Below are 25,422 nucleotides of genomic sequence, written 5' to 3' on the forward strand. Positions count from 1 at the left end.
AAGAACCACAATAGTTTAATAAGAAATTATTTGTTTATTTTAATTAAAAAGTTGCTTACATAATGGTCATCTTAGTGTGATTCAGAATCTGTGTACTGGGGCTTGTCAAGAGGGTAGCATTTTACATAAAGGCTACTTGAGAGGCACAAAAGGGGCCCACTAATTAACTCTGGCACTGGCTGAGGGAGGAGGGTTAACTGTAGTCCTTGGTGAGTTGTTAAACAGAACTATATACTGTATATTATATGTGTATATAACAAGGGCATTTCCCATTTTCTTCCCACTGTTCCACCTTGTCTGTGTAGTGAAGCAATCCCTGGCCTCTCAGCTTAAATGTCTGACGATCAACGGCACCAGGCAACACTGAAATACCCTGTAAACTACCACCCCTCATCCCTTTAGTTTGATAACCCTGAGCTCTCTATCAGTGTTCACTTTGTTTTCCACAGTTTTTGATGAAACTGGGAGCTGTGGGACTTTGAAATGCTATAAACCTAATGTGTTGGTCTGCAGCATTTAATCGCTGTCGTCCGGGACGCCGTAGAGAGGGCTTCTGCTGTGGTCTCTTGCTCTCGGCCGAAGCACCCGAGATTTTAACTCAGCGCTTTCTCGTCTGTAATTTTCCTCCATGGCGCACGCTACTCTGTTCCTGCCATCTTTCCCGGAGGCCCCCTCCCCACTTCCCGGGAGGTTAGGGTTGGCAAGGCCCGCAGGCGGGCTCCCTCCCTCTCCGAACCTTGCCGGGAGTACCGCCTCGCTGCGGGGGCCGCCGCTGCCGTCGGGCACTTGCCTGGTGCAGCGCGGCCCGAGCCGTGTGTCGCTCCGCAGTGTCGCAGGGCACGATGCTCGGGTCGCGCTGCCGCACCCTCCCCGCGCCGCGTCGGCTCCGCCTTTCCAGTGCCCGGGGCGGGGCTGCGCCTGGTGCAGGGCCCTGCCCTTTCAGAGCCGCCGCCGCCCGGCGCCGCCATGGTGTCCTGGATCATCTCCCGCCTCGTGGTGTGAGTGCGGTGGGCCGCGGGGAGGGATGCGTAGGCCGCCGCCCAGGGCCCTGTTCTGACAGGGGCGCCCCGGGGGACGCGGCTGCCGCTCGGAGAGGGGCCGCAGGTGCTGCCTCGCGGGACCCCGCGCCTCGGGGTGGGAGGGTGCGGCTGCAGGGCGAGGGGGGGGTGTCTCGCAGGCTGCCGCATACCGGCGGGTCTGCGCAGGCTGCCGCGGCCGAAGGGTGGTGGCGCGGTGGAGGCGGCCGAGACCCCGCCTGGGGCGGTCTAGGAGGGCCGGCGTCCCCCTGGGGAGCTGCCGCGGCAGCGGGCGGAGGCAGGAGGCAGCAGGCAGCGCGGGACGCCGCGAAGCGCTGAGGGGTCTGTTCCTCTGGCAGGCTGATCTTCGGCACCCTCTACCCCGCGTACTCCTCGTACAAGGCCGTGAAGACGAAAAACGTGAAGGAATATGTGAGTACGGGTCCGCCGTCCCGACGCAGCGACCGCTCAGTCCCTCGCGGCTGCCCCGCAAGCGCCGTGCCTGTCCTGGGGCCGGGGCTCCGGCTCCGCGAGGCCCTTGGTTCGGCCAGGCCGCTGAGCAGCAGCCGCGGCAGGCTCCGGAGAAGTTGCCGGGGGAGGGCTCTCGCTACAGTGAGAGGTTTCATGCCGTGAACGTGGGCTGCTTTTTTCTCAGGAGATGCTGAATGAGGAAGGGAAAGCGGGGGAAACACTGCAGTCTGGAAGCATCTGAAAGTCCAGGACAAGTTATTTCCTCTAGCTTCTTACTCTGTGTCCTTTTATTCCTTTTTCAGTATTATTGTTTTCTTTTCTCACGGCTGAGTAATTTTGCTTGGTTTGTGCCATCATCTCAGCCCTGCTTGCGATCAGTGTGTTCTGTTGGTCAGTGTTCATCCTCCTTGCTTTCTGGAATCGTTTCCTCTTACGCCAAATGCTTTCTCAGTGTTATGATGTGTCATCTTACAGAAGGGGGTGGTCGAAGTTGGTCCGTATAGACGAGCTGTTTGGCTTATGGGTGGTATGGGTTTCCATTTATCTAGAGCAAGGGTTAACCTAGTGGAGATGGATAGCATGGATGAATAGGATGTAATTTGTCGGTATTGCTTTGTGATGCAGTCAGACTCTATATCCATCTAGCTCTGTTTGCTCTTACAAAGTGACACAGCAACAATAAATATTGCAGGATATAATCCTTTTTGTTTCATGATGCTTCAGTCCTCTAGAATTGGCTACTGATTTTCTGTATGTTGGCTTAAAATTCAGCCCACTGGCTTTTGAAGGAGATGCTAGCAAAGTTGAGAGTCTCGCTTACAATGAGCAGCTTTACATCTGGTTGAGGTGTTTTGTTTTTTAGTTTTGTGATTTGTTTTTTTAACATTGGTTTTTGGCAGAGAAATTGAAATATGAATATTCAGGATGTGTTGATAACTAATACAATGTTTTGAGTGAATATTAGAAATACGGTAAAAATATGATGATCACTACTAAGTTTTCAAGGGTTTTCTTTATAATATTAGAAACTGTAAAGAAAGCACAAGAGAACTATCTGAATAACTGCATAATCTTGTGACTTTATAGCAATCTTTGAAATTATGTATGAAATCATAATATTGAATTAGTGTTGTATTCTCTGACCTTCGTCTCCTCTTGCCTTCTAATTGCCTATGACCTTCATTTGTTTTTGAAATGCATGGGTTTTTTTAACCAGAATTTTATTCTAGTTCATCTATGTCTGTCACAGAGTGTTTCTGCATTCCAGTTACAGCATCTGTGTTAACTTAAAGGCCAACTCAGATTTCAGTCTTAAATTATTTTGTTGAGACCTTTGGAGGAAAAACAAAGAAACCCAAATTTTTAAAGCAGCATATAGCATGCATAAATATGGAGCCTTTGAATTTGCAAGCATACTTTACAGTGAAAACCTGCTTATTTTCTGTGGATAGGTTAGTTATTAGGTACATAAACATTGTCTTTCCCTGCAGAATGTAAACATGGTATTGATCTGATATTCCTTTGGTACATGTCACCTAAATCACTAAAAGACTTATGGTGAAAAATGAGGTACAGTACTGGAGTATCAGAAGGTTGTCTTAACCACATTATCAACTAATCACCTGGTTATCACTCTACTGGGACTGATGTGGAAAAATACAGCGTTCATTGAAGGCTGAGTTGACACACACCAAGCTGCCACAAAGAGTCCATCAGTTGCATCAGAGTACAGTGCTAACTTACTCTTCTCTCCCACCATGATACAAATTAGTGGGGAGTCTTTAGGCAGCTATGACAAACTGATTCTGGTAGCTCACAGTATTTTAAAATTAGCATATTTATTTTTACATGCCATCTCCAGTTTTGGTCAAATCACTATTCCAACTATGTTTTTGCATTTACTGAATTTATTTAGGTTCTTGGTGCAACTTGGGGAGACTATGTGCAGTTTGTTGAAAGTGGTGGTCATCAGCTTGAGCAGCAAAGGCCTGACTACTTTTTAATGGACTGGGGAAAAAAAAATAGCCTAGTTTGGCCTACAGTTTTTGAAGGTATTTGTAATAAATATGTGGTGTTTCAATCCACAGGTTCTTATTCTGCTGACAACGCAAAATGTTATGGTTCAAAAGTAATTTGAAATGTTTAGATCCACGAGAACAGAGTCCAACCACCAAGGGTCAGGTGGAAGCATAAAGTTTTATTTGGCAATTAATACAAGTAAAGTGATATAAGCCCATGAAGGTATGGCAGATATGTTGCGAGGCAAAGAAGATAGAAGGAAAAGAGAGAAAGAGATAGAAAGAGATGGGAGAGAAAAGAGTAAGCAAGCAAGCAAGCAAGAAAAAAAATTGGAAAGTTTGAGAAAATCACCACCACGTGTCCAGAGGTGTCCAGCAAGGATTCAAGATGGTGTTCTGATTCTGGACAGCGCCTGATGCAGGATGGTGGGTCGGTGGAGGACTTGGAAATTTCAGTGTTGGTTATACACTGCCAAATTCCTGCTATTCCAGGCAAATTATTCACTGCTCCTTTGTTGGGCCAAGGTACGGGGAAGCTTTTTCCATCTTTACTCCCCAGGAGAAGAGCTGTAATTAGCGTAAGTCAGTCAGCTGCCCATTATCAGCAGGAGGTTGCAGGTCTTCTATTCAGTTCAGAGACAGAACAGGAAAGAGGGCAAAAGAGAGAGAAAATCACCAGTCCTGGATCCAAGCGTTGAGCCAACCAACAGGGGAGGGTTGATGTTGGTCAAACTCCCCAAGCCCACCAATCCAGCCCCTCATATTTTAAGCCTGTTTCACTTAGTAAGTGTGGTTGAGACATATCAGGTTAAACAGCTGGCGCAGACCTCCACCCACCTCACTCTCCAGTCCTTATCTCTACCAGATCATAGGCCATATGCAGACCCCGTCTGTCTCCTTCCTCTCCTGCAGTCGCTTTGGAGAGGCTAATGAGGATTTGGACAAGGGGGGATTTGCAAAGGTGACATAGGCTTGCTGCAGAGCAGCCTAGGAGGTCTCCATGCAGGGTTCTTTACATGCGGATTACAAATCTCATAAGGAAAAAAACCCAGTGATTCTTCTGCACTTATTTCTGCTCTGGTTTCTGGTCATCTGCACTTCAGGGACTTCCAGAGTTATAAATTGAGGCGTTCTAGTTTATTTAAGAGCTGTATTTCTTTCTGGCTGACTGTGGAACATAGTGGGGAAGAATGGCGTGAGCTGACAGAGGGCAGGAGACCTGTGTCCAGTGTCAAAGGTGTGAACACATATTTAAACAGCATCAAAGCAATGTGTTCTGTTTCTTCTCAGTTTGTCTTCTGAATTCTGTTATGAGAATGAAGGTGTCTTATGAGCACTGAGCTTATGGTTTCATGAGGCTGCCTGCAGTGACCACTCCTGAGTGGCATGAGCTGATTTATGTGATCATAATAGTTTTCACCAAGAAAAAGCATGGAGTGTAAGTTCGTTACTTTGTATTCAATGACATTAAGCAGCAAAAAGTCAACTGGAGATCAGTCAGTATAGAACCTTTTCACAGTTCTTTCATCAACTCATACCTAATCCCCTGGATAGGAAAATATCTTCTGGTCATTTTGTCATCTTATTTGCAACCTTTTCCAGATCTTTCATGAAGATGAGCACCACAGATCTCAGCTCTGATTCCTGTGGGATTCCACTGGTAACTTTTCTCATTGTGAAAAATGGCCATTATTTTTATCCTTTGTTTTCTCTCTTTCAACCAGTTGGTAATCCTCAAGAATCCCTTTTTACCCTTGACAGTTTGGCTTCTCTGAGTATTTATTTAGGCCTGTTTGAAACTTTGTAGAAAGTCCATACACTCTCCCTTTTTAAGGGCAGCATTATATTAAGAGCTTATTGAAACCATCAAAGAATTCTGCTTCATTTGTGAGATTAATTTTTTCCACAAAAAAACCCCAAACATATTTCTCATTATGTTATATGTATCTCCTAATTACTGTCATTGTTATTACCTTCACTGAAGTAAGATTTACTGATACGTAGCTTCTCTAAAGTCTCTTGCCCAATGGGATCCCTGTTTGCCACCTTTGACATGTCATTATTCACACTTCCATACAGGAGCTGATTTATGTTGCTGTATTGAAGAATTAACCATTCATTTCAGAGTTGCTGTAGAAGTCAAGCAAATGGCACCAGGTTCTGTTCACACTTATTGATATAAGGAGAAAAAAAAGTCAGGAGACTGACGTAAAATGCAAGTTTTGATTCTTTCTGTTGTGAAAAAAATTGCACAATGAAATGAGAACAATTTGGGCTACTAACCACTGTCTTCAGAACCATCCATTATGTTAGAGGGGTTAGAGGCAGCATAACCGTTAGATTTTTTAAAAAGGTTTTGCAAGCCTTTCAAGGACAGATCACCAGATTTTCCAACACATTCAAGTTTGGGGAAATACCTTCTTTTGTAACTTCATTTTATGTAACAAAGACTGTCGTTAAACTATTAATGTAATTTATTATATGGATTAATGTGTGGATTCAATATATGGAATTCCCTTGATTCAGTTAATTCTGCTTTCCCATTCTTTATGACAACACTTTTAGAACACTAGCTGTTAGGTTGATTTAAGGTGACCTCTTCTTTCTATTTATGAGGTACTTACACTTAATTTTACTTGTTAACAGGATAGAAAACTGGCAGTTACCTGTATAAGATAATAACTTCTCTGCTCTTGAAGTTCTTGGGCAAGCAGTTTCTGTAATTCAGCTAATTCCTCATCAGGGATGACTGGCCTGTAGCTGAGAGAGTTGTTAGTAAAGCATCAGGGTGTGTGTATGTGTTAGGAAGGGATTATTTTATGTTTAGTTTGAAAGAAGTCCTTACTGCTGCAGAGAAAAACATGAGGAAGTAAGGAGATAGAAGATAGGTGTACAGATGTGCCGTAAGACACTTTGTAAATTATGCTCAGGACCTTAAACAAGAAGGTAAAGTTGATGTGACATGTTCTTTGCTTTCTTACCTTTCTCACTTTATTTAAAAAGAAAAGAAAAATGCTCATAGATTTTGTCAGTAATGATTAAAGCAAGGAATACTTATTAATGAGTCAGAGAAAAATACTGTTGGTTTGGGTTGCCTATCCAAGAAAAAATTTTAAATCAAGAAAGTATTGAGCTACAGTTAAAACTAAACTTTTGTGTATATGTATATACATTTCTTACAATAATCATGGTCTATGAAAGACTGTAATTTAGTGAACTGCTTACTCTTTTTTTTAGATAGCTTATTTGTGGCTTCCACACTTGCATTGTGACATTGACCCAGGACGTGCACTCATCACTGTATATGTTTGCATTTATCTATTTAGAGCACACTAATCCTACATGTTTTCCCAAACTATTACGTACCATTCGGTGTGTAACCCTCTCCATTAGTGATTATATATGCTTCTTGTTAATTTCATCTTAATGTGTGAAGATGATGAGACATTTTTCCTGAGAAAACGTTTCACTTTTTTCTGGGTCCTGGTGGATGTCTACTGAGTGACTGCTCTCTTGCAGGTGAAGTGGATGATGTACTGGATTGTGTTTGCCTTTTTCACCACCGCAGAAACACTCACAGACATTGTTCTTTCTTGGTGAGTTCCTTGGTGCCATGGTTGGCTTTTTTTGTTGGTGGTGGTTGTTGCTTTGGTGCTTTTTTTTTGTTGGTCTTTTTTGTTTGGTTGTTTTATTTTTTTTCTGTTTTAGAGAGGGTGGAGTAGTGTTAGAATGCTAAGAATAATCTGTCTCTTTTAAGTTTTCAATCCCCATGAGGAGTCTGCAGGTTTGTAGATACTATGAGCAGGCGTTTAACTATTTACTGTTTCATCTCCTGTACTTGCAAACCGGATAAATACACAGTGTCTGTTTGAGGATCTGTATCTGTTCATAATATAAAATATTTTTGTGAAGTTATTAATGTGAACTGGTGAAGTCTGAGAAATGGTCTAAAAGACACTTTAGTAAAAAGGTAGTAGAAGATGGGCCCTGTTTTGTTTTGCAAGCCAGTTGTGTGAAGGAGCAGATCATATGCAGGTCTGTGCTCTTGAGTGCTGTTTTACGTGAAGAAATTACCTACCACCAGTTGGGGTGGAGTGGTATTGGGGAAAGCAGGTTCCTAGTCCTTTCAGTGCTGTGTATCATGCTTGGCAATATGGAGACCCCCAAAAATGACAAATTTTTATGTATCTTCAGGTGAACATTTGTAACAGGCTGTGTTCTGTTTCTTCATTGCTTTAGGGTTTGAGTTTTGCATACTTCTCTGAAATAAATACTAATCAAGAACTGCATCTTTTAAAGAAACGTGAAATGGCTGCGCATGGCTTACAATAGCTCCCATCACTTTTGCCTTTTTCTGCATGAGCTTTGACAAGCAAAGATCTGAAAAGTGCAAGAGCTTTGGGTTGTTTACTTATTTTAAATGGACCATTGAAAACAGAAGTCTCTTACTATTAATAGAGATGGGCAGAAAGTTTGCATTCTCTTGTTTCTGTATCTTCCCAGAGAGTATTGGTAAAGGGTTAGAGATGGAAGACTTGCATACTGCCTGCTCTTTTTCATTTACACTGATCATCTTTTTGTGTCTGAGCAGTATTTACTGGAAGTTTCAGAAACTGAGCCACCAGCCTTTGCAGGAGCTTGAGATTTATTGAGATACATAGTTGAAAACTTTGGAAAATGAAAGAGAAACTAATGTAATATTAGCATGCAGTGGATACTCTGAACAAACTTGAGAATTAGGAGAGTAGCTATCAGATTGTAATTTGGTGTGTTTGCAGGGCTGAGAGATGCCCTGTTTATGGAGTTTTCATGGCTATGGATGAAAGACTAAATGAAACTCGAAGAAGGTATGTCCTAGGATTCCAAGGAGGGTTCTGCTATTCTGACTCGATATATGGATTTTTCTGTTTCTGAACCTTTGTCTTGCCTTTGCTCTCTCTGTCTATGCTGCTTTCTACCAGTTATCTTCATCTGTCTCTGTACTGATCTTGATTCCAGTTCTCCATCTTTCTCTCTCTCTCTCTTTTTTTTTTTCCCTTCCCTCTTTCTCTCAGGTTTCCCTTTTATTTCGAGCTGAAAATTGCATTTGTGATTTGGCTGCTCTCCCCTTACACCAAGGGCTCCAGTGTCCTCTACAGGAAGTTTGTGCACCCAACGCTCTCCAATAAGGAGAAGGTACTTGCTTGTTAGAAGATTCTGACTTGTCTGGGAACTGAGTGACTTCTAATCCAGTTATGCAGCAATAAAATATGAAATGCATGAATCATGCTTGTGCTGACACTGGTGGATGTAGAATGATTCTGTCTCTGACAACGATGTCATACTGCAGCTTGCTTAAAATTGTCATGTAGCCAGTAGTTTGCCTAATGCTTAGAAAGCTTGTTTGGCTAACCCGGTGTCATCAGCCCTTATCGTCACTGTCAGTAGTTAAGCTCTTTGAGACATGATGGAAACAGCATGTTTTGTAGCCTTGCTGGGTTTTTTCACATTGCCAATATAAGCAATTGCTTTGTTTCAGTTGTTACGATTTGGAGATAGCACACTTTCAGTAAAAGGTGCGTTTGCAAGCTTTCTGTAAGTAGCAGAGAAACTGCAGTTACATAATCAATGACAGCTGATGCTGGTAGCCTGGAAAAAAAGTGTCCAGATGAACTTCGGGTTTTTAAGGGTGATGGTGGGGACACTTTGTTGGTAACAAATTGTTAAATGCTGCGTTCCACATTACCTTCCTAGGAAATCGATGAGTACATAACTCAGGCTCGTGACAAGAGCTATGAAACCATGATGCGAGTTGGGAAGAGAGGGTTAAACCTTGCTGCCAATGCAGCAGTTACTGCAGCTGCAAAGGTAATTTGACACCTTCTGTAATATTCAGGAATTCCCTATCAATTTAGTTTTGTGTGCCAGCAGTTAGTGCTACGGGTCTGTTAGGGGTGCTGGTACTTGTTGGCACCAGTCTCCTTTTCCTTTCCTCCATTTTTTTCTTGCAGTTAATCCCATACTTTGACTTAGGAAAAGTGGAGGGAGAGTGAAATGGATTTTGCTTTAACTTCTTCCCTGTTGGTTTTGGGAGCTTGTTTTTCTTTTCCCTTCTCTGTTTTTTTTCAGAGTACCCTAGTGTGGGGAATGGGGCACCTTTTCTCTTCTGAATGATCCCATGTGAGATGATCTTAGTGAAGGTGAACTGCCCTTCATCCTGATTTTTACATCCTCTTAGGGCCAGGGAGTTCTGTCTGAGAAACTGCGAAGTTTCAGCATGCAGGATCTCACTCTAATCCGAGATGAAGATACTGTGCATATGCGAAGCCATGAGCCACAGCTGCACCCATCTGGTGCGAGTCTCCTTGAAACCATTGAGGATTCAGGTACAGAAACACCTCTGTGGGGCCATTGAGTGAGGCCTCATACAGCGAGTTAGGAGTGGAGGGAAGGGTTTGCTGGACTTCTCATGCAGTTGTGTCTCAGAAAGACTTCAAGATTCAAAATTATCCAGAAGTTGTGTTGTTTTTCCTAGTTCTCTCCCATCTACTAACACATCTGTGCTTTTTGGATTATCTTTCATAAGGATTGTTGACATCTCCCTTTTATGTGGCCCTTCAGAATGGGCCTTTCTAGACTTTATGTGGGTTTTCAAAAGTCTTTGCTAAAACTTTCTCTCTTCTTCCATAGCTTCCTGTTACTCCTCAGGAGAGGAGAGCAGTGTGACACAGAGATCTAATGGAACCCCATCAGAGACTAGAACGGACCCATCAGATGAAGATGCAGTAGACAAACTTCCTAAGCGCACCCAGAGTGTCAAAGCTCCTAAGAAGATGATGAAAGCTGAGGTGAGCTGGTGTGTCAATTATTTCCAGCACAGACATTGATTTTTGAGGTTTGTTGGAAGCCCTGGTCTTCACAATCTTGGTGCATTTCAAAGATGCTTTAAACATCAACTATGTTGAACAGAGTCTATGCTAGTTGAGTTGCACATCAGAGGACTTACTATTCTAGTCTATAGCTTTTGTGTTTTTATCATGTGTGTAAGCTTCTGTGATAAGCCAGGACCAAGCTTTGCTTTCATTCATTTTTTAGGGTATTTTTACCATTTTGTTGTCTATATCCTCTCTCCTGTACGTTATGGTTTAAGTAGATAGTACTACTGTGACATTATCCCTGGGACAGTCACTTTCTCCTCATCCAAAATGCAATGGTTCTGTACCTGCTTAGATCTTCCCGGACTTTAGATATGGGTAGTTTCCCCTTCAACATCATTCCTCATCCCCCCCTGCGTCTTCCCACTCAGGGGTTTTGTCTTGAAGTTTGAGTAACTAGTCATTGTTGAGCTGTACCCACCACACAACCATATGATGATCCAAGATATTTACAGATATTCAGCTGGGACATGGGTTGCCTGTATGCTTGCTATTAAAGCAAACCATACATAAAATCAATGCATTTGTTTCCAAGTACCATTTTATAGCACTATTTTTTTTTCAGCTGTTTGTGTGTTTTGTAGAATATGCTTTTTGATGTGCTGCTCTCTAGGTTTTGACTCTTACTTGAAAGCTTCTTGTGGTTTGATCTGTATGTGACAAAATGCTGCTTCCTTTTTGTGAAATTGGGGTCCTACTTGCTTGGTTCAACTTGGACTCCTAATTTTATTTTCTGATTTTCATTTAAGGTAAAGGGTATTATATGACTGGCTCACATTGTTGAGCTTTTCAGGCTGAATGTTAAATAACATGGAGAAAAAAAATAGCTTAGGGCATTGTTTTAAGTCATACTGTTAACCTGAATTTGCAGTGTGCAGGACACCTTTGCGCTTGATTAAGTACTGTTTGTAACAGTCACAGAGTAGTTGAGACTGGATGGGACCTCTGGAGATCATCTGGTACAACTTCACTGCTAAGATAATGCCAGCTAGAGCTGGTTTCCCAGGGACCAAGTCCACATGGCTTTTGAATATCTCCAGGGATGGACATGTATGTCCGAAGATGCGTTAAAAATCAGACTGGATCTTTTTTAAGTTCCCAAGGCTTACTTCTGAATTGACAGCTCTGCTTTCTTCTCTAGCATATTATACAGGAGCAGGGAAACAAGAGGAACAAAGTTTGATTTCAAGCTTCCTAGTGAGGAATTTTTAAAGTGAAATTGTGAAAAGACAGTAATGGCTCTTCTTTGTTTATTGTGAATACAGAAATTCCAATAAAGCCCTTTGCAGGTGTATTGGGGTTAGTGCTTGATCTGTTTGGATCTTCGGTTCAGATGTAGAAATTGTAGGAAGTCTTTGAGGTCTCTGAGGTTGCCTAGATGGGCTGATTGCATTGTGAATCATAAATGCACTCTTCTTGGCAATATCTAGAATGAAAGACACTGGAGGAAAGTGTGCAAACTAGTTCAAGATGTTTCCACATCTTTCAGAGAACAGCATTTAGGATGGCAGTTAAGAAGCAGCAAAGTTAGGGCAATGGTTTTATGTGAATGTTGCTATGTCCAATCTTTTGTTTAAACATCTGACTTTGAGTTTGTTATCGCACTTGTCCTGTTCTAGAATATCTTCCTCTCCTGGTTGCTCAGGGTGATTGTTTTACTAACCAAAACCAAATGGAGTGGTTAAACATACTTATTGAAGCAACAGATGACATGATCAGGGGCATTGTGTTGTAGTTTTTCTGTCCTGTTTTCACTCTGTTCTTTTATCTTTCTGTTAGACATTTAGGTGTTAAAGAAAGCTAAACTAAAATGTCTCTCTTTCTTTCCCCTCAGCCTCCAGCAAGGAGTGTGAAAGCCCGCCCTAAGAAGAAAGCTGCAGGCGCTCTTGCTTCTGTTGAGTCATCCTAAAGAGACCTCCCCCTCCCCAGCACCTGTCTCTGTCCCAGGATTTGCCTGTTACTCTTGAGGGGGAACTCCCCAAAGGAAAGGAGCTGCGATTCATGTACATAACAGATACTGCTTTGTGTAGAGCTCATTCCAAAGCAAGGGGGAGACTGGGATTCAGAAAGTGTAGCAGAGGGTATGCATCCTCCAGAATTTTCTCCTTTCTCATATCTCTGTTGGAGGGAATGCTGATATGTCTGTACATAGCCTGTTGCTTTGGAATTCCCAGTGTACAACCCTTGCTGGGGAGAATCTTTGTTGGAAGAATTGACTAGGGTTAGAGACATCCAATCCACAAGAAGCTGGAAAAATGTTAGACACTGGAGTTCCACAGAGGTGGATGGCTTTCCAAAATGTCTTATCTTGCTCTGGGCATTCTTCTGCAGTTGTGTGTTGTTAAGAAGTGCCCACCATGATTCATCCTCCTTACAAATGGACTCTTATCTGTCATGTCCATTCCTTTTGAGAAGGTGACCGAAATGGTGTATGCTGAGTGCTTTTGAATGTAAAGGACTAGCTCATGGGAGGAGTACATTAGATTCCCATTACTAGTACTGGAAGAGATTGGGTTTGTTTCTGGAAGATGAGGAGAGAGAATTGAAAAACTGACTAATGAAGAAAATGTGCTGTTACATGCACGTGTGGTGGAGTAGATAGAGACAGCTGTAAGCAGTAACTATTGAGAAGTAAAATTGGGCATCCATAAGATTTTGACTCCTTTGAAACCGCTTCAATTTTATTTCAAGTCTGCTGTTCATTTTGATTCCTTTGAGAGCATCAGAGTGAGGCGAGGCCCATGCATAAGGAAAGGCTGGCAGGGAGATTGCTGCTTTGCTTCTTATCAATTGAACTCCTGTGATGCTTGTTAGTGTGGTCAAATTCTTTCATTCTAGCTGATGACTAGGGTCAGTCTGGCTCATTATAGTCTGTGGGCATACCTGAGAATTTCAGAAGTCCTTATCTTAGATGTAGGAGATCCAGTCTTCAGGGCATGAGGACTAATAAGTAGCTGATACAGCAATTTTGCTGATTCCACAGCTCCATTTATGGGGGATAAAAAGTAGGGAGTAGTGCACGAACCTATGGTTTTTCAGTCCTCTTGCTTTATTCTAATGCAACACTTGCACAGATTTCCTGTCTGACCATGGGCCATGGTTTTCAGTGTCCCGAGACTTGAGCAATATGTAACTCTTGGGGCAGAATCTATACTGAATGTATCTATCATGGGAGTGAAATTGCAGTACCGAAGAGAAAAATGCATCATGCCAAGCCAAGCTGGATTCACTCTCATCTATTGAACATTGTTAGAGGGAGATAACACCCGTACACATGCAAGCAGAGTCTTTGAGAATTTGTGAGATGAGTGGGGTTGTTATTTAGACCTCTGATGGCAGAGCAATGTTACAGACATGGTTATCTGAAAGAATACTTGATGGTCTTACTGGAACTAGTTACCAAGGGAACCTGACTTCTCCTTTCCTACTGAGGACCAGTCTTAACTCTAGGTGCAGGTATTTGTGTTTGCCCATGTCTTTTGTTGTCATGTTTCTGAAATTTGTTGATTTTTCTGCACTGTGTAATTTGCTGTTGATGATGTATGCACTTCTGCAAGTAACATTCCACAAATATTTCTGTTCTAAGGAATAGGCCTTCAAAAGTTTGTAAAGTTGAAAGTTAGAACTGAGTTTTTTCTTGTTTCCCATTGTCCTATTGGCAAATTGCTACAAATAACTAGTTACTTTGTGAAACTGACTAAGTTGGTTTTACTTTTATTTGTAGCTTTTAAAAATTGAAGTCTTTATGGGGCATGTCAGAAAACATACATTTTGTCAGAAGTGTGTTTTAAATCATCAACAAGGCCTTATCCAGAAGACAGCAGGAAATTCTTGAATTAGCTTTGAGTTTTGTATTTCATAAAAAAAACCAAAACGCCACATTTTTGTTCGTCATAGTTTTTTTGGAAACACTGTATACTTGTCTCACTAGTATGTGGACAGGCATGTCCTGAAGCAGGAGTGCTTTCTGTTTCCAAAAGAAGTTCATCTCTCCATAGCAGAGGCAAAGATCTTCACTGATTTTGTGGAAGATTCAGTTCTGAGGAATTGCAGTCCTAGATTTTACTGTACTGAATATGGCAGAAGCATTATTCTCTATATACCAAGTATCTCTGTGACCATTTTTCTTGAATATTTTATGTTTTTACTAAAAATTCCCATAGGAAATTATTTATGTAAATCATTGTGAGGGTCTTGGTTTGGACCTTGAGGACTGGTTAGTCTCCCCTTGTGCTGATTTTTATGCCCTTTCCTTATGCATGTATTGTGATAGTCTCAGATTACTCAGTTTCATACAGTAACTTTCCAGAATGTTGTCTATCATCACTTCATTTCAGTAACTTCCTGCTTTGAAGCATAGGAGGAATTTCTGAAGACTTCATTTTGGCATTTGGATTTACCATTTTTGTCTTCCTGAGCTTCCTGTGTTAAGTATCTTCTACTTGACATTGATACTTGATGTCATTAGCCTGTGGATAAATAAGGGTCAGTCTTATTCTGACTTCTGTTGCACAGGGGGATGTCGTCTGGTTGTAAGAGTCTGGAGTAGAGTCAGGGACTATTATCTAGTGTGTGATACAAAGCTGAAGATTCAAAGCAGCAGAATTTACCCAGAGCAAGTACAATGTCTTAGCATGGATGCTATTTTCTTCTTCCAATTCAAACGTGACTGCTATATTGTGCTCTGTTTGATCAAAGCCTCTGCAGTTCTGCCACATGACCTCCTAGTGAGTTTCTAGATATAGTTCTGCATTGGATGACACGGTCTTGCACAGAAATTCTCTTGTTAATGAGAATGCTGAATGTGCTGTTTTGGTAAAATGCTTTTATCAGCTGTTGTTCAGTGTTTTCAGCAGGAAATGCTGGGATGTAGTTTCTTTTCATATCATCTATGGGCTTTGTTGCACAACTATAAACAAATGGTTAAATCTTCACCTAACAGCAGAACCCATTGGGTTCAGTAAGTGTTTGAACTCCTATCCTAACATGCCTGGACACAGAGAGAAATGCAGTACAAAAAAGTGATACCTGAAGTTGCAAGGAGTGGGGGGGTGTCAGCAGTACGTGTGTGTCAGACTTTTTGTGCCTAAAAATTATCCTCAAATACCTGCACCATGAGATACAAAGTGAAACCGTGTCTGCCTTTTGGAAAGAAATGTTTTACCTCCACTCTTCATAATACTATGAGTCAGTTCTGTGTTCTACTGTTAGAGAAGAAAATAGTGAAATGTGGTTTCCCTTCTGAGAAACTTAATGATTTGCTGTATAAAAGGGGAACATGTTTTCTTGCTTGTCAATATCCTCCACAGTGGGTAAGAAATACAAATATATAAGGGAGACTACTGTCAGGTTTTAAACTCCACGTTTGAACAAAACATCTTAATTTCTTATTGTTCTTTATGAAGTTTCTGATTCTCCAGCCTTAATGTTTCAGAATCTGGATGACTGATTTCTTTTAGACTAGATTAACTTTCTTGTTAAGTAGAAGGTGTAGTAAAAAGAGGGGGATGCTGGTGGTGTTAAAATTGCAAAGCTTGTTCTGGGGAAGATACATATTCCCTTGTTTTAGTGACTGAGTTCTATTCATGGTCTTTTTATTGTGCTGGGCTTTCTTTTTTTGTACGTATGTAAGTTTGACTCCCTCACAACATACGGCCAAGTTGTTTCTGCCATGAAAACCATAATTTCTAGAGAACTCTGACTTTCCAGTAATTGTTAGTTGTTCTTTGGCATCCTAATCAGCAGAAAATACAGTGCCTTGGGGGGGAAAGAGGGATAGCTGTGGAATACTCTGCTGGTTCTCTGATCTGCACATAGTATTGTATCAAGGAGCTTGCATGTTAACTGTCAATTGTCATTGTATGCTTGAGAGAAGCTGTTGAACTGAGCTGTTTTCCTGTCTGTCTTCTAGACTTGCATAATGCTGGAATGTGTGGCTTATTGCCTAAGTGAGAAATCTAGGGGGGTGGGAAATATTCGTAGCCTTCTTTGTGATGGGGTCACTGTATTGTCACATTACTCTCCTTCTTGCTGGGGAGATGCTGCATCACATCTCTATATGTAACTTTTTCTCACTTTACTCACTAAGAATCTGTAATGTTCCTCCTGTCTGAAGCATCTCGTAGTGCTGTTTTCTGACTATAAAGTCAGATCTGTGGAAAACCAGCAAAGGATTCTGAAGCTATACTAGCTCATAGAATCACAGTTACTGGAATTGGAAGAGACCTGTAGGGATCATCTGGTTCAACTTTAAAGCTCAGGCAGGGCCATCTGGAGCCAGTTGAACAGGCGTTCCTCTGTGGAATTTGTGGTCTGGACCCTACCGAATTTAATACTCGGGAGCTGGTATGTGCAGAAAAGCATATGCTATATGAGGATGTTGCTGAGGGGAGTGCTACTTAGGAGACCTTGCATGTGGAATTTGGCACTGTTACAAGATGTGATAAACATAACTCAGTCTTACACTATTTATAGGTATTGTTAAGAAGCCTACAGGTTTCAGAATAGATCTTAAGAGGTGTGCAGAATAACTTGAGGGCAATCAGTTTGAACAGTAGGTAAAGACAAAAAACCTGCAGATCAGATAAGAACCTGTCCTGTGAGACAGAGTTGGAGTGGAAAGTGGGCTGCGTACAGCAGAGCTGTCCAGGAAATAACTGCTGACTTTCTGATCCTGAAGCAATACTTAAACTCTGTGCTTTACAGATTAGAGACTGATATCTCACAGCACCATTCTGTGTCTTCCTTTTCTAAGCTGGTCTTGAACTTTGTGCATTGAGATTCTTGAACTTTTCATCACTTCAGAACAATGAAGTTTGAATTTTACCTCAGCAGGCAGCTGATCTGCAGGGAGGACCAGAGGAATTCCTAGTTTCTCGTGTCATTTGTAGTCGATGTGTTATGCTGGGGAGCTCCAGAGAATGTAGTCATCTCAGAAAATCACTGCCTCTCCCCCACAATGCCTACATTTTTGGATGAAGCAAATGCTCGATGACTTATGCTCATATTCACAGCTACCTGTAGAATCCCAGAACTTGATGCCAGAACTGCCAGTGCTCTGTTTCTGATGAGAACTGGAATCATAATGTGAAGTAAAAAGAAACAGTGTAAAACTGGTGTGTTTTGTCTGCAGTTTTTCAAGTAAATATAGCTCTTTGCTGCTTCTTAACTAAAAACTTTTTGTAAACCTCTTGCAGGCAAACCATTACTTCCTTTTTGTTTCTCAACTCTATCCTGTCATGACCCGATTATGTTGTTTATGTTTTCTTTTATTAAGCAAGGGTCTGCTTCCATTAATACTGTCTCTTAGAGCTGGATTTTTGCCTTTTTTCCATTATTTAATCCTATGACCTAGAAACATAGTGACTCATACAAGGCTTAAGGCTGGATTCCCGGTTGGAACCTGAGCATCTATTGCTAATAGCATAGTTTGATGTGTTTTCCTTTTTTTGCAGAAGATTCTAGTGGAAATAGGCTTACTGCTGACCTTTTGGACAAGAGCATTCTGTCTGCATGTAGCCAGATCACATCAAGATTAATGTTTGTGGAAAGGCTGCAAAAGTGAGTGAGCTCTAAAGGAACAAGGCTTTGAGTCTTCCATAATACATAACTGTCTGAGACTATCTAAAAGATCGATGGCAGCAGCAGAAATGCATTGCTATACTTACTGGCAACAATGGGGAATTTCATAATATTTTTTGCAGTAAGTCCTGGGGAGAATCAGGCTGGATGACAAGCATATACAATTTTTACACACAGGGGAACTAAGTTTTTATGATAAGTAATGCTTATTAACTTAACAAAAAAGAAAGCAACTTGAAAAATTTTGGTGACTTTATAAAATTAGGAGGTAAATTGTCCTGATCATCAAACCTAGTATTGAATACAAACTATTCATGCTGCTGCCTTTTTGGGAGAGCACTGAGTTGGACTGCTCACTGTGGAACCCACTGTTAGATTATTTCTCAAATGTTTTGAATATCACATAGAGGTTAATGAAATTTCATTTTGACATGTGACTGAATTCGTGTCTAAATTCAGGCATGCTGACCTGTGTAGGAGACAATGTTGACTGAATGAAAGCCCGGTAAGGAAATGGAGAAGCTGAGAGATCTTGCCAGGCAAAAGACCTTCCTTGAAGTGCAGAAATTAGAGACACAGTAATGCTTGGTTGTGGTTCAGCATATTCATTACAAAATTTCGGTTACCACAGTGCTAATATAAAGGTACAGGAGATTTGTGAATTGCTTTTTGTCCACCAGAGGGTATAAGCATAATACACATTCACTGAAAATGAGAGAGCAGAGACTTGTCTGATAACAGTTGAATCAATTGATCAACAGGTTGATCATCAATATTTCCTATGTATGAGAGTGCAAGTCCTGTTTAGAAAGGAGCAAGGGCAGGAGAAGAGGGCTGTAATGGAGAAATATGAAGGTATATTGCACTTGACCCCTGACTAAAAACTCCATTTAAGCCTTTTGGGCTTTCTAATTTAGCCACTTTCCAGGGAGGCTTGCTGAGACTATAGTGTTAGAGAATAACTCCTTAAAGCTCTTTCTTGTACATTCAAACAGTTTTCTAGCTAAAGGAAGCAGTTCTAAAATTGCGAGGTTTGTGATTTATAACCCCCCCTGCCTCTTTTGCAGTTAACAACAAATTTCTATGTGTTTCTGTACTTCAGTAGGGTTGCCTGAAATTCATCCTTCAAATTTTGCAGTGTTTCCTGGTAAGAATGAGTTGTTTTTTCAATTGGATCTATAGTCTGTGAAAATAGAGGCAATTTTAATCTAAAAATACAAACGTATCTAATGGTTACTATGGTAATTTGTGGCTATGGCAACAGAGTTGACATTCTGAAGAACAGTGGTTCAATTTTTTTTTTCTTTTTACTCTTTCTTTTTTTTTCCAAACAGCAACCTAATTAATGGTGCAAGCATTTCAGGAGAAAACACTGATTTTTTTTATTTCTTAACCATGGAAGATCATGTGGGTACAAGGGATTTTGACATTGTCTTACATAAGATTTTTGTAGAAAAGCTCATTAAGCATGGGCTGGATGAGTGAACAGTGAGGTGGATAAAAAAACCTGACTAAACAGACAGGCTCAGAGAATGGTGGTCAGTCCCAGGAAGTTTTAACTGCAACACCAGCAGCTAGCAGCACACCCCAGGACTTGGTACTGGATCTGGTGCTGTTTAACATCTTCATTAGTGATCAGGATGGTGGAGCAGAGTGTACCCTCAGTAACTTTGCTGATAACACCAAAAAATCTATATGTTTCTGTTCTGTTTTTCTTTTGTACGATTATAGAGTTAAATAAACAACATAGTCCTTTCAGGCCAGTGCTAAATTTCAGCTAAAACTTGTGGGTTGCCCTGTCATAGTTGAAACCCCCAAAGCATGTGTTGCATTATAGGAAACAATAAAGAGTGAAAGAGTTCTATTTATAGTAATATATTATTGAGGGAGGTAGGAATGGGCTCTTAAAACTAAGCCTTGTATTTAGTGAATGGCTGTCTCTGCCACCATAAAGCTAATGTTAAAGGCTCTCTGCTGGCAACACTCAGTTTCATTTTTATAAGAAAATGTGATGGATATAGAACTCTAGCTGAAGCCACATTACAGAATTTTCCAAGCTTTTTCGTTTTTCTAGGTCTTACTAGGAAATCTAGCAACTGAATTGAAACTACAGCATTGCTGCTATTGCTTTCTAATTTTGGGCAACAAGTATCTTAAACAGAATCTAAATAGCATTTAAATGCTAATTTTTTAAAAGCCAGCTGTTGTGACTGTTCTGTATTTGTATTTGCTACAGGAATACAGTAACTGGTACTGGAACCACTGTGCTGCCCAAAGCTATTACCTTAGAAAAGGGAGAAAACAGAAAAAGCCAGCCCAAACCAAACTGGTTCAGATATTCCAGTCTCTGGGCTCTGATGCTGCTCAGCCTATGTGCTGACCAGTGGGCGGTCTGGACTTAACATACACATTGGAAAAGCCTCTTCCTGACACTAACATCTTTTTTATCTGTGCTCTGAAGTGCAGTGATGTTAAATGTCTGCTTTACTGGGCTGCTTTTGGGAGAGGGAGTTGTTTAAATTCTTTTCCTAGTTCTTTTTAGATTCAGTAAAAGTTTAGTCACTTGCTGCAGTATAGTGACTTAAATGTAGAAGCACTATTAGGTATCCTAATCTTATGTTTTGCTTGCTTCATTACCCAGACTCTTTATAGGTATCTTTTTACATTCTTTTTTTGTGAACACTATTCAAGAAAATCATATATTTTCTCTTTGATATTTTGCTCTTTTGCTTTCATTTATTTTCTCCTAGTTCAAAGCACCCATTGTTTTTCTTCTTTTTTTTCTCAGAGTATGATACAAAAGGTTTTATTGATGCAGATGTGCTTTCATTCCACAGGGTGGCAGCTAATCCTTATTTACCTTTTCTGTAATTTTGACATTTTTGCTAGAAGCCACTCTCCTGACCAAGTTCCCCTCCAAGGTGTGAGGATCATTAACCTGTAAATACAGCTCTTCTGTTTGGGTTAGATGGTATTTGGAAAAGCTGATTATGTTGTTTCTGTTCAGGCTGTTTTGACTTGCTAAAGATAATAGCCAACAGGACAAAAAAAGCATAATTCAGTGACTAAATTTTGAATATTACAAATGCTGCTGTTTTACCTGGCTCTCTCTTTTCAGTGGTGCTCCAGGGAAAACTGAACACAAGTGTATGGTGGTATCTTTAGGCAAAGGTTATTTTGAGAGAGGCTTAGTTATTGATGTGGGTGGGGGAGAGAGGTTCCAGAAGTTATTTATTCACTCTTTACTTCCAGTTTATTTTGACAGATAGATAACTGTATTGGATAATTTGTACTGAAATCTCCATATGTCAGGATTATATGTTTATGAGTTGCAGATATGGTGCTTTGTTCTTTGCATAAGAGTTTACATAGTTTTCTCCTATTTTTTACTCTCCTGTTTCTTATGATTAGTGCCTGTGATTATTTTTCTTTAAAGGCTGCTGCTTTATTATCTTCTCAAACTATGTTCCTAAGTTGATTTAATTTCTCTTCATGTCTGTCTTATATGTTAAGTATTCTTCCTTTCCCCCTCTTAATTGTTAAATAAAGATACAAGAAGTAATACAGAGTCTTGCTATTTCTGCCATGTAAAAATCAAGACCAGTTTTGAGAACTCGGAGCTGTCCTGGTTTGGTTTCCTCACCTAGCTCTTGTCTCTTGGTTAGGTTGTGTCCACTTCCCAGATGTTAACTGAGGATTTGGGTTCATATCTAAAGTGTAGATTCAAACACTAGTACTGTTACGCATGTAGGAAACCTCCCTAAATGGCAACTGCAAATAATTCTGGGGAGGACAGAGAGTAGATAGACTTTATATGTGAAGTTAGAGAATGGTGAATATCTGAGTACATGTGCAGAATCACGGATGTTCTGTCAGTGCTACATAACTGTTACACCCAGGCATGAAATTTTAGACTGGTGAGGATATAGTGGCAGTCTTGAAGGACAGGTAGCAAGAACCCCACTTACTGAAAAGCCTGTGGTGCAGACTGCAGTCACAGGGTGTGAGAAAAAAATGTGTTGCAAGATGAACCTCTCTTAGGGTACGACGCTCCAAGGTCCAACCAGGTGTTCCAGCCGAAACTCACGAATAGTGCTCTGAGCCTATAGCTCTCAGGGTTGACTAGCCTGGATCAGTGCTATTGCTCCGAGAGCTAACCCCTCTGCTGGCTTGCTCAAGAGTGAGTTGAGCCTGTGCTTCAAGCCTCACCTTTTATTGGCCCCCTAATCCTGCTCATGCGCAGTTAGGGCCTGCCTTAATCAGGCACAGGTGGGCTTAACACAAGCTCATGCCCACTACCTGGCAATTAGTAGCGCCTGGTTGCCTCATTTCACTACAAAAATGGGCTGTGAGAAGAATTTTTTGTGGTTATCATCAGCAGTTGGTCCTACACCCACCCTGGTGGTGAGTAAAGTGGGTAGTCAGGACTAGCACTTGTAGTGACTGGGATAAGAGAAGAATTATTCAGCTAGCAGGGTTCTGCTGGCATCTTTCTGCTTAGTGTTTTTTGTAGCACTCAATGCTTTATCTGATGCACTCTGATTTCTAGCTGGAACTTAGTAACAGGAGTTGTGGACCGAGTCTCTGGTTTTGACTGAGCTGAAGTACTTTTTTGACATCAAAATTCAGCCTAGCTTTTTTTATTTCTTTTTCCCCCCCCTAAGTGTAGTTTGCCTTCAGGACACTTTGTTTTCTCTTTTCCCTCCTTGCTGTCAGTTTTTTCTGCCATTGCCATGAACGTCAAGCCTGCCAGCATTCTGCCTCCCTGGATGTCCTCATGAAGGAGGCAGATTTGCTGCTGCTGCCTTTTCAGCCATCTCAGACTTGACATTCCCACCCTTAGCAGTCAGAAGATAAAATATTTATGTAGTAAATAGGTGTTTTGTCTGTAGTTCTGGACATACGCAAAAAATACTATGTGGTTATTTTATTCTCTGTATAGGTCCATGGTTTTTATACATTCCCAGTTTCCCCAGAGGACAAGTGTATATTAATGTATTGGATGAACGCTCAAATATGATGCAACAGCACATGCCCTGCACAGGATGATAACAGGAGGAGTGAATGAGTTGTACAGGTTTGGAGTTTGTTTTTGGCTATTGGTTATAGCACTGACAACTCTTCAATTTCAGCCTCTTCTCCCAGGTTAGCAGGCTCAAATATAAAGTACCACTGAATTTGTTGAGTTGTAGCTGATATGTTAGAGATGATTGGCAAGCAGCTTAGTCTGCTAGAAATGAGATGTACATAATTATTTTGGATCCTAGAGATTACTATCTGGTAAGGAGAATTTATCCTACCAGAGAGCATTCTGACTCACCAGAGCTGTCGTTATTGAATAACATGGATAGTCATCAGGCTTTGGAAGCATTCTGTGCATTCAATAGGAGATATGTGCAATTCTCATCAGCCTTACTTCCCATGGAATGAGAGTACAAAAACCTGTCCTGAGTGGGTATGCTTTTTTTTTTTTTTTTTTTTTTTTCAGTAGCAGGGGGGATGATTTGTATTCTTTCTAGCATGTAGAAACCATTAAAATGTTTCTAAATCATAAGTATCATTTGACTACGTAAGACAGGGATCAAAATGAAAACAAAAATAAAAAGGAATTGCCTTAAGAATGATGGATTTGTGCTTCCACCTTTGATTTAACATGTGAAACCAAGCCTCATGTTCTTTCTAGTGGACTGTGATACAGCCAGTGATCAGTGAAACACATCGCTTAGTCTACTGGCTGTAAGTGGTAGTATGAGGGGTACAGTGGTATATCCATGGTATTCTGGTTCTAGCCTTAAAAATGTGTATTAATCATTATATTTCATATAACTGTGCCCAGACTTTTGGCTGCTTTTTATGCAGTCTCTTTTGGTTTGCTTGTTAGTACTTCGTGAAGAGTTTTTCTTGGACAGTGTTAAGTGGGCAGAGACTCTTGAAATGGGCACATGAAAAGGATCAGAGATTCTGTGAGAGAAGTGATTCGTTTCAGGGAACATCTCTTTAAACCCTCTAAAAAGCTTTTACACATGCTTGTATATTAGTGAACTAATATATTTATTTATATAAGGATAAATTCTTCAGCACACAAACTGAATAACCATGCTAATACCTATCAAATCAGTTTTCCTGATAGTACAGGAGCAATGTAGTTCCAGTAGGAATGCAAATATGCTGTTGCTATGGAGCTTCTGCCATCATCATCATAGTAAAAAAAGACTGCAAATGCTGTGGTACTCTGATTGGAAAAGAAGCAGTCATAACTTTAATTGATTTTTACAGAATTCTCTAATTATACATTTTAGTAGTGAAATAGGAGAGATGGTCCCACTAAAGTAATTTGGATTATTTTCAGAAAGTGACTTAACTCTCGTCCCAGGATTTATGATAGATTTCCATGCAACAAGATAGCAAAAGCCAGGAGCAGAGAAATAAGACATTATTAGTCAGCATGTGGACGCAACTAAGCCAGTGACCAAGAGGAATACACATAGGTTGAATTAAGTCAGTGTACACAGATGTGTACAGCTGTGGTCAAAGAAAACACCCCTCCTGAACAAGTGACTTAAAAGTAAGATGTTAAACAATTAAAACCATGAAGTCTAGAAAATTCTGGCCTGTTTAGAACTACTCAGAATAAGAAAGAAGTAATTGAATACATTGTTTAGTTAAAGTTACTAATTTAATCCTGATTTAACACTGCTGTTCCTATAGTGCATGCATCTCAATGATGCATCTCTGATTTGTGGACATAGATACTTCACTAAACTTTACATACCTAAATGTTTAAATGTCCTCCTAAGTACACTATGATTTCAGTTCTGTGTGTTCTGCCTGAATCCTTTTTTGTGCAGAAGTGTTTAGTAATGAATGTAGACTCCTCAACAGTAGAATGACCTCTTGTGCATGTGAAATTAGGCAAATGAAAATCATACAATGATTTTTCTTGCTGACATAATGTACACCAAATGTTGATCCACCAGTTTCTTACTGTTTAATGCATCTTGTTTTCTAGAGTTCTTTCCAGGAGATTAAAGACATTATTTCTTCTTAGAAGACAGTCCTTTCAAATTGCTTTTTTCTTTCTTGTTCCTTTTTTTTTTATTAATCATTTATTGCCATGATTTTCCTTTACCCCTCTGATTATGTCATCCTGTACCCCTCAAATCAAACAGACTTTAGATACTAGGTATTGTATGTTCCTTAGGTTTTGATATTTATGTTCAGTAGCTTTAACAATGCATCATAATTTGCATTATTTGTAGATTTATTATATGATTTATGAATGACTCTGAAGTGTATCAGGTTTTGAAGTATTCTACTCAGTTCCTTTTCAGTTACACTTCTGTTATCTTTGTAGGTCTTTCTCATCATAACTTATCTTGGAAAATTAAAAATTTGGATATATAATTAAACATGGTAAAAGTT

The 25,422-nt window shown here is 40.5% G+C and overlaps 1 protein-coding gene across 3 annotated transcripts; it reads left to right on the forward strand.

Annotated features, from left to right (window-relative positions):
• The first annotated feature begins 905 nt into the window (after positions 1-905).
• On the forward strand, positions 906-25,422 carry REEP2 (receptor accessory protein 2). 3 transcript variants are annotated; one of them, XM_030459077.1, is made up of 9 exons: positions 906-998; positions 1,376-1,448; positions 7,025-7,101; positions 8,284-8,352; positions 8,560-8,680; positions 9,239-9,352; positions 9,723-9,870; positions 10,175-10,332; positions 12,254-12,836. In XM_030459077.1, the coding sequence occupies exons 1-9, from the start codon at positions 967-969 to the stop codon at positions 12,326-12,328; spliced, it is 867 nt and encodes a 288-aa protein (XP_030314937.1). In that variant the 5' UTR covers positions 906-966; the 3' UTR covers positions 12,329-12,836. The 3 variants fall into 3 exon arrangements, with proteins under 3 accessions (XP_030314937.1, XP_030314938.1, XP_030314939.1); XM_030459078.1 differs by lacking the exon at positions 8,284-8,352 and having other exon boundaries at positions 12,254-25,422; XM_030459079.1 differs by lacking the exon at positions 1,376-1,448 and having other exon boundaries at positions 939-998; positions 12,254-12,650.

This window comes from Calypte anna, chromosome 13 (genome assembly GCF_003957555.1).
Source record: "Calypte anna isolate BGI_N300 chromosome 13, bCalAnn1_v1.p, whole genome shotgun sequence".
Classification (NCBI taxonomy): domain Eukaryota; kingdom Metazoa; phylum Chordata; class Aves; order Apodiformes; family Trochilidae; genus Calypte; species Calypte anna.